Genomic DNA, 10,026 nt, shown 5'->3' on the forward strand with positions numbered 1-10,026 from the left:
ACGTTGCCATCGCATCCTGCTATTACCCTCATGCCTTTACTTTTTGCATATTTGGTAGCTCTGATGAATGCTTTACTGGGGACTTCTTCTGCATCATAGGGGACATATACAGATTACCACAGAATCTCTTTATCTCCCTGTTAACTTTTATGATTAGTTTGACCGTTGTAATAGCGCCATCCCATAGGTCGTTAACCAAATTATTCTGGAGTTCTTTTAAAAGCGCCATACAAGAGCGGCATACAACAGGTCAGCATGTTGGAAGCTTATGCCCCTGATTACCCCACCAACAACTCATAATTCTTATTTGAGGTATATAAATGTCTTGCAGCTATTGATCCGACGATTGATAAATGCAGTCGCCACTTTACAATGTCGCAAATTTATCTGGGAAATATTGCCCCTCATCTTCGTTTCAGATGAAGATTCCGAGGTCTGTCCATCACCTTCAATGCTTTTAGGAGTCGACGTTTGTAACTTGACGGCCCCTAGCTCGTAGTAGAACCGGTAGCCCGTTTGTTTCCGAACCTTCTTAATGACGAATTCGGGAACGCTGAGACACTTTTCAGAGTCAATCGCGCACCCTTCCACATATCGTTGACGGAGGAGCAGTACTGCCTGAGCCACTCGTTCGTATTTTCGTCAGCAAAAATTAGCCGTAATATTTTATGGTATACGCCCACCGACTCAAAGCGAAGCTTAATGCCTAGCGAGGATGCAGTCCTTACAGTTAGGAGGAGTTTCCTCCTAAGCTGTTCGCACTGCTCAATATCGTAACCAGATGGATTAGTGTCGTCATACATGACCTATCCACCCGTTTCGATAGCCTTGACTACAAATGAAGGCTTAGCCGTTGCCGGCCGAGCCCTCTTTGCAGCCTTTTATGCCGAAGAGTTTACCTGCGGTATTGGATCCCGCTTTCTGCTGTTGTCTTAATTATTGGTACATATTTACAAACGTGTTGGCTACAAGCCGCTATGGTGAACTGAGATGCACACAAATATATGTGTGCACTATGAGCTACAATATTTCCAATTGCCAATTGTCTATATGTACATACGTTTTTTGTGGCAGGTACAGACATTTGTCTGTCTAAGGCAGACGGAGACATTTGCCCAAGTCAGACATAAGGCAATAAAAGTATTTTCATTATGTACATCTTGTAACTACTCCCGGAAATATTCTGTCGTGTTGTTCTCAGTGGACGTTAGCCAATCTGCGTGTCGTGCCATTCCCGGTGGACGTTAGCTTTGTCCAATTCTGCTTTGCGCTGCTCGAAAAAGCTCTTGTTCGAGTCTGACTTTAGCTCTATAATAGCCCCAACCCCCCCCCCCCCCCCCCCCCCCCCCCCCCCCCCGCGAACACCATAGAATGCAGGAGTGCCATTGCCTTTTTACTCAATGTGACGACTTCAGTTTTTTTCCAGCGCAGGACTGGTTTAAACATTTCACTTATATAATGAATAGAAAACTGGAAACAAACTTGCTTATGACGTTTCAAAGAGACATCATTATTTTACACATTTATTCGTACGACAAATAAATATAATTCAATGTTCGTTATATGTACGCATCATTCTGCCATATGAATGTGAATTCGAAAGGTTAATTACAAATAAAAAGGTGTAACAAATAAAGCAATTGGAATTAACGGTTGACACAAACATAACTTAATCACTAGCTGTCTAGAAATATAAACTTCTTATCGCACTAAGGTTATTGAGTCAAAAGTAAGACTCTTCTACCAAACGCTACATTTCTTAACAGGATTCATCGGAGCACCAGGCGGGCACTGGAATTCCCGTGCAAAATCCTCGGAATTAGACAGCGTCCCTATCACTCGGAATTTTCCCGGACTGTGTACTGCAGTTTTCAACTTACTCCGGGTAGCTTCTGGTCTCATTGCTCCACACCACACCTGTGCGAAGTTCAAGAAGAATAGCTGCTTGCTCGTCATGTTCAATCCAGGTAAAGTTTCCCTTTCGAGCATGTCCTGTGTGGCGTTCCTTTCGAGCCAGTTTTCATAAGCGCGGAATGCCTGTCGTATTCCTCCATTATCAGCGATGTTTTCACCTTGGGTACTTTCACCATCCACAGGAATACCCACTTCTGAGACTGTATAGTTGCTGTACTGAGTAACCAAACAGCGAGCTCTTTCATGGAATCCATTGATAGCGTAATCACTCCACCATTTGTGGATGTTTCCGTTGCGATCGAATAACCTGCCTTTATCATCGAACCCATGGGTTAGCTCGTGTCCAATCACAACTCCTATTCCTCCATAGTTCAGGCATCTTGGGAAGAAGCGATGATAGAATGGAGGCTGCAAAATTCCAGCAGGAAACATTATCTGATTCTTGTTTCGGCTGTAATAGGCGTTGACTATGGCTGGAGCTGTTTGCCAAAATGTTTTGTTCACAGTTTCCCGCAGCTTGTTCTGTTCGGTACGCGATACATGTCGGAGAACATTTAAAGTATTTTCAAAATATTTTTTACGGTCAATATGAAGCCCTTCATATTTCTTATTCAAATCCTCTTTGGATAGGATGAAATCTGGGTATCCAATTTTAAGAGACATGGAATTTACTTTCAACTCGGCCAGGTGTTTAGTCGCATTGTCCAACCAGTCAGTGGTGTTCAATATTTCCCGGAAGGCTTCCTGAAGTTCGTGTGTCATCCTCAGCGTATCCTGTTTACTATTCTCATCAAAGTATTTCCGGACAAACATTGCGCCCAAGGCCATGCCCATATTCGAATTCACTTGCCCAACGCAGTTTTTCCATCTTGGTGGACATTGTTCCCGACCGAATAGTACGTGAAAGAATCTCTGTTTGGCTTCCTGGAAACGATCGTCCAAATTATTGACGCGATGTCGCACGAATCGCCAAAGCAAATAGTTTGCCAGTGTTTTCGTCTTAGATTTCGACACCAGAGTCACCAAACTTTGCATATATTCTACAGCATAAATGACAACCATTTCTGTGTCATGAACCTGCCGTTCTTGAACTATCGATAAATACCTCTTCCAGTCGATTTGCGGAACCGCGTGATGCAACTCGTTAAGAGTCATTCGCTTGTAAAGCACCGAAACATTTGCTCGATCTTCTGATGAGGACGTAATTTTAGCCAACTCCGTTTCAAAACGGACGACTTCTTCAGCAGTTCTCCTTGCCAATTCTTTAGTACTACCCAAAAGATTCATAATTGCCTCCATGAATATACGATAAGCCTCCAGATACTGTGCATTAGAATCGTGTAGGAAGTAGTCTCGTGTAGGAAGACCCAAACTGGTTTGATCGAATTGGATGATGTTCTCGTCGGAGTTCTTTATGTCAGGACCAACCCACTCTACGATAAACACATCATTATTATACAACCTGAGCTGAGCAACAAGATCCAGCCAATTGAAGTTGTTTCCGTTCCACTCTGGATCCAGCACGGGCCATCCACCCAATTGCTTCAAAAGATCCAAAAGAGGTTGTAGACCACGTTGTGACAACACCTCAGAATCAATACACGACGCATAGAGATCCTTCGCCTTCTGCTCCGCATCAACCGTATCTCCTTGCCTCTTGGGGAGGGTAACATGCCGACGCCTGCGACGGCTCGCGTACTTGGAAGCATTGTACTCCCTGACAATCTCGCTTAGAACATGGCGCTCCTTCACTATTGCTCTTCGAAGACGGATCGTTTCCAGCTTATTCTTAATTTCTTGTGCCAATCGGGATACTGGATTTTGGTCACCTGGAGGTAGATTTTCAATAACTGGTTCCGTACTAGCTGCTACTTGAGCATTCGCTTCCTCAACCAAAAGGTCTCGAAGGACAAGGTCAAGACTTTCGCGCAACATTTCGAAAGTGTCGTACCCTGCTTTATCCTTAGGAATTGGATTGAGCTTTGCCCAGTTTCCACAAGCAAACTGATAAAAATCATTGCAAGGATCCATTGTCATGTCCATATACTTTTTCATTATATTCGACTGTATTATTCGAATATTGTTCGGCGTGCCTTCTTCCTTCCAAAATGAATGGAACCCACTACTTGAGTCCTTTTCACTACTAGGGAATTCTAAGTCGTTGACAGTTTCAACGTTCGATGTATAGTCACTCTCCTCTGAGTCTTGCCCTTCATCAGAATCGAACGACCTTGTCTGCCGTTCTAAAATGTTTGGGCTTGGGAATTCATCATCCAGTCCAAGTGGTAGCCTGCGTCGGAGGTCACCAAAGCCACAGTTGGGTGGGATGTACACTGACTCGGGGGGAATGAACGACGTCCGAACGTCCTTCAAAATACCTTTTTCCTCCACATCTAAATATTCCGAGAGCCCAGTGTCCACGGCCAAGCATCTCGATCCTCGATCATCTTCCCGAGAGAATGAGCCATTGTTTGTAAACAGACTCACCCCATCATAGAGGAAAGATGTAACGCATGTGCGCCCGAAACATGTGAGCAGTCCAAACGTGAGTACTATCAGCAACATTAAGACTGCGGTTAGAATTAGCCCCCGGACGAACTTCCCGTCGACGCTGGAACACTGGAAATAGCCAGATTTACTGTTTGCACTACTGAAGCCACTTTCACAAGGACACCCGCCAATTGATCCCCCAACTTTTTTATGTGTTGCACGTGACATTGTCGCTGCACGCTCTCCAAGATATCGCACAGTCTGCAGGGCGCACGCAGCCAAGACACAAACGACGCAAACGGAAAATGGTCCGCGGAGATACTAAAAGCCTACGAGCGACACTTCCTACGCAACGCATTTCAAATTGCCACCAAAGAATGAATGAACTTGTTAAACTAATTTAAACCAATTCTAAATTGAAGTCAATGCGAACGCGTGCTCGCGCCTCAAATGCATGGATCAGATTGGCGGAAAGTATTCTTGGCGCTTACAGAAACGACAAGTGGAGGTCACTCCTACTTCCGGAATTTTCCGGGCCGTTGTGGGCTACGTCACGAACCCCTTGGTGTCTTTATATTCACCTCGACTCGTGACTTCTTCTGCCTGTGAAGTGGAATTGCAATTTTCACTTGATTTTCTTTAACCGTAAAATGTGATTTCAAAAATAAAAATGTCTAGTCAGAAACGACTGACTTCTCGGGTTGTTTGATGCTATCACTGACTCTTAGTGGGATTTAATTGTTCCAGCTTGCTATTACCCGTTCACACTCCGGAATCTGGCGGGACTCTATATCCATTTAAGGTTCACTGGGTTCGCTCAATAAGTTTTTGACATTTTGTAAAGCGGCTTGAATTTCCAATTCCGCAACTAATATAGTCTAAGAGCCCTCGGACTCCAAACTTACGTCATTGACATTTGGGTGCAATTGAGTCGTAGTGGCTTCGGCAGGTAACAAAGGTTAGTAAAATTCCTACTTGAAATTGCCATGTATTAAGTGTATTCCTCTGCCCTGCCTCTGCCCTTGGAGCAGCGGAACTGACGTGGTTCAGAGGTATTGTTTGCTCGCTTATAACAATTCACAAACACGCCGTGGATGCGATCTGTATTCAAATTAACAAAACCCGTACAAATGCTGGCTTAAGATGGCCGAAGCTGAAGATTTTCATTTTTGTTAAGAATTGAGGGAGCCACGAGTCCACCATTCACTTGATGGCGAACCGGACCAATTAAAGAAGAGCTTTCTCCCCCTTTTTAGTCCACGGGCTCCCCTTTTTGCGTTACCACCCAAAGCTTAAAAAATGCAAACGACTACGGTTTCGTCCATTTGGTATGCCCCACCATCAAGTGGATGGTGGACTCAGGGCTTCCTCAATTCTTAACAAAAAAATCTTCAGAAACCAAGTTTTACATTACCAAACAGCTATTATCGTGGCAATCCCTCGATAGACACCATAAAATGTAATTGTACCTACGTTATAGTATAAAGGTACAGCGGAACTATAGAAATATGTTTCCTCTGTAGCCAAATATTTTTGGCAGTTCCAACATCTAGCAGGCCAAGTACGACAGACATTTTAGGGAAACTTTTACGTTTTATACTATGACTAGGTTTGAGCCCCGCGGGCTCTTACTCTGTTACCAAAACCGAAAGTTTATTATGGATCTTGGTATCCTATACAATGCTATGCTGCAATACACCTTTTTTTAACATTCCCCCACCGTTCGTAATGTCAGATTTGTAGAGCGCCTCAAAATAAGCCTCTGTTTCAGGTTCGACCCCCTCATTCGAGTATAATCTTATGCTCTGTAGCTATCTCTCCAAGTTCGAGAGCCTCTAGTGCCATGTCTGGGCAGAATAATGGTTGGGAACAATTTTCATACTTGTGATCTTTTAAATTAGTCATTGTTTTTTTCAAACATATAAATTGTTGTATTATTGGAGGCTTAGAGCATTTTTTAAAGTTTTGTGCAAAACAAAACCTTATTGAAATCGATTCTCTATGGGTCTACATGTCGGTCATGAACGCTTTTCTCCAAAACGGCTAAACCAATCTAAGCCAAATTCGGTGGAAATACGGGGACTATGAAATCCCACGCATGCACTGAGTCAAATCAGTTTACGTAGAGTTTAAAGGTTTTTTTTTTCATCGAATGTAGTCATGTGAAGTATCAAAGGTCTCGATTATTACTTCGAGAAATTGATATTCGTTTTGACGTACATAAATTATAAAACGCGCGAATAAAGGATCAAAATGTGCAAGCCTAACGTGAGACAGGACTCATTTTTGGAAACTACTCAACCCAAAAATCTAAAAAAAAAAATCAGGCTAAGGAGCTTCTGCGAAATCTAGTAAAATATGTCCCTTTTCGATATCTACTCAAATAAACTTACTAACAGTATATTATCAACATTTTGAAATTGACTGAACACCACCCTTAAGTTCATCCTAGAAGTACTAAATTTTGCAGCCGCATAGGGGATAATAATGTTTTTCATGTGAAGCCATAATTTACCTAATAATTCAATTGCTCCATTTGTGTAACATAATATCGCAACGGTTTTACCTTTCAAAAGATTATTTATAAAAAGCCAGAATACTGGAAGCTCGAAGCTTCCGATATAAAAATTTTCATCTTAGGTGAGAAACTTTCTATATATAATACGTTTTTCAATTCATATATAGCTAAGAATTCAAAATATTCCTTGATGAATTTCTAAACTCGAATATATACTTATGTAGACGCGTTATAGTATAAAGGTATAGCGGAACTATACAATATATGTTTCCTCTGTAGCCAAATATTTTTGGCAGTTCAAACATCTAGCAGGCCATGTGCCACAGACATTTTCGGGAAACTTTTACGTTTTATACTATCACTAAGTTTGGGGCCCGCGGATATACTTATGTACGTATTATTATATATTATGTGCATATTAGAGACAAAAATATTTTACTCATCCTAAAGAAACAAACAATGTCAATTACCGCGTACTATCTATAAGATATTCTCCACTATCTTGCTAGGCCGGATAGCCCCACACGCCCAGAACATCATTGGCCCATACCAAAGAGGCTTCACTCCAGGCATATCAGCAACAGATCAGATTTTTTCCCTGCGGCAAGCGATGGAAAAACTGTTGGAATATGGACAAGACCAGACCAGAGAAATCTTCAACATCAGCTACAGGCAAAAATACTGGCAGCCATACAAGAACTGGCCGAAGAAGTACAAGTCAGCCATCAGGACCGCCAAGAGACGGTCGAAAGCACAAATGAATCCGCAAGGCTCAGTAAGATTCTGTCCAAGGAACATAAGAGCCCATCCTTTCTCAAAAAGTTGGAAGGCTCCTGGGCGAAATCTTCTAGCGAAACCCGGCAGCTGCTGGTTCAAACGCACTCTCCCTCCAGCGAGGAGGACTGTGAGTCAGAACCTTCCTTGGAGGGTTTGCTGCAACCCCAGCTGTGCGAGAGTATTAAATTGGTAATTACCGAAGATAGGATCGGCTGGGCTATAAACAACTTCTCCGCATCCAAATCTCCAGACCCAGATGGCATAATGCCGGTCATGCTACAGAAGCAGCAGGAAAGGGTTGTGCCGTGGCTTGTTGAAATTTACCGGAGCTGCATCTCTTTAAGATACGTACCGCAGTCCTGGAAGCGCGCACGGGTGGTTCTCATACCGAAAGTGGGCAGGCGCGGGCATGACTCCTCGGAGGACTTTCGAGCAATCAGCCTGACCTCTTTCGTGCTGAAGACCCTAGAACCCGTCCTGGACATTCACTTGAGGACGATTATGGAGAAAACGCCTTTCTCTAAGTCTCAGCATGCCTACCTCAAAGGAAAATCCACAGAAACCGCCCTCCACGAGGTAATTGGCACGGTTGAGCGGTCGTTGCTGTACAAGCAGTATACCCTTGTTGCCTTCTTCGATATAGAGGGAACTTTTAACAACGTCAGTACCAACGCCATCAAGGAAGCCTTGACCGGTATTGGATTGGAGGGGCATCTCACGCATTGGATTATATCCATGCTAAGTACCAGGATAATCCAGTCGGATCTGGGCGGCAACCACTTGACCACACCTGTAAACAGAGGCACGCCCAGAGTGGCGCCATCTCACCGGTGCTCTGGTTAATAGTAATGGACGAAATTTTACGTACATTGGACAGCAGAGGGGTGAAGGTGGTGGCGTATGCCGACGACTTTGTGATATTAGTATCAGGGATGTTTCTGTACATTATGAGCGACATCATGGAAGGAGCGTTGCGAAAGGTGTGCCTGTGAGCGGCAAGATGCAGACTCAGCATAAACCCAACTAAAACGCAACTGATGCTATTCACCACCAAGATAAGGATACCTGAATTCCATCTACCACGGCTGAATGAACAAAAATTGGTTCTTTCCTCTAATGTAAAGTATCTGGGTGTAATCCTGGATCCTAAGCTAAATTGGAGATTGAACATAGAACTGAGGGTTAAGAAGGCCTGCATAGCCTTCTATGCCTTCAAGAGAACCTTTGCATAGAAATAGGGTCTCCGGTCGAGGATGGTTCTCTGGATGTACACCGCTGTAGTGCATCCGATACTAACGTACGGCTCTATTGTATGGTGGCAGGCTTTGAAGAAAAAATATTATAGAACGAAGCTTAATAGGATTCAAAGAACCGCGTGTGCAGTCCTGTCCGGCAGATGCTCTCAGTGTACTCCTGCATCTACTCCTCCTAGACCTCCACATTAAATATGTTGCAACGTGCAGTACCGTCAGACTACGTGAGTCCGGATACTGGGCAGCGAAGTCCTACGGCCACAGCAACATCCTTCAACTTCACGAGAAACTTTGCTGTGGAACTTCCAACCAGGGCAAAGTGGAAGACGGGCGGCGTGTTGCAAGACTTAGATACAGTATTCTTTACGGACGGATCAAAGATGGCCTGCGGAGTCGGCGCGGGGGTTTTCTCGAATACACACAGTGTATGCAAGTCGTATGGTCTCTCGGGTTTCACCAGTGTATTCTAGGCGGAAGTGCTGGCGATATTGGAAGTCTGTCGATAGCTGGAGCGTGATTCGAGCCCCAAACGTAACATAGCTATTCTGACCGACAGCCAAGCGGCCATCAAGGCCTTGTACTCAGCGACGACATCTTCCAGGCTGGTGGGGCAGTGCAGAGACGCGCTGAACCGTCTGGGTTGCACGCTCAAGGTCACTCTCCTCTGGGTTCCCGGGCATAGAAACATAGAGGGGAATGAGCGGGCTGACGGATGGGCCAGACAAGGCTCTGTTCTTGGCAGTCCCTCGACGAATACAGTCGGTGTTCCGCTGACGGCTGTCGGGGGCGGAGTCTACTCACACTACCTAGCAGCCGCGGGCCTGAGATGGCGAAGGTTTACAAGCTGTGCCAAGTCAAGGAAAATTTGGCCCGCTTATAACATAGCCCGATCACGAGAGCTCCTGCCAGGCGCGTGCAAATGCATTCAAGATTACGGCGGTCTGCACGGGACACTGACTCATAGGGGACCATCCCACCACACTCGACATACCCTACAACTCGCATTGCCGAAGCTACGGAGAAGGAAGGGAAACCGTCATGCACTTTCTTTCCAATTGCCCAGCTTTGGCTAGA

At 44.5% G+C, this 10,026-nt stretch overlaps 1 protein-coding gene across 2 annotated transcripts; it reads right to left on the bottom strand.

Moving 5' to 3' along the window:
- Window positions 1-1,511: 1,511 nt before the first annotated feature.
- Window positions 1,512-5,094, bottom strand: LOC119653193 (neprilysin-4). Of its 2 annotated transcripts, XM_038057754.1 has the most exons (2): window positions 4,896-5,094; window positions 1,512-4,533 (listed from the first exon to the last, which is right to left on the bottom strand). In XM_038057754.1, exon 2 carries the CDS (start codon window positions 4,477-4,479, stop codon window positions 1,741-1,743), a length of 2,739 nt encoding a protein of 912 aa, XP_037913682.1. In that variant the 5' UTR covers window positions 4,480-4,533; window positions 4,896-5,094; the 3' UTR covers window positions 1,512-1,740. The 2 variants fall into 2 exon arrangements, with proteins under 2 accessions (XP_037913682.1, XP_037913681.1); XM_038057753.1 differs by having other exon boundaries at window positions 1,512-5,094.
- Window positions 5,095-10,026: the final 4,932 nt, after the last annotated feature.

The sequence above is a fragment of the Hermetia illucens genome, chromosome 3, assembly GCF_905115235.1.
Source record: "Hermetia illucens chromosome 3, iHerIll2.2.curated.20191125, whole genome shotgun sequence".
Taxonomy (NCBI): domain Eukaryota; kingdom Metazoa; phylum Arthropoda; class Insecta; order Diptera; family Stratiomyidae; genus Hermetia; species Hermetia illucens.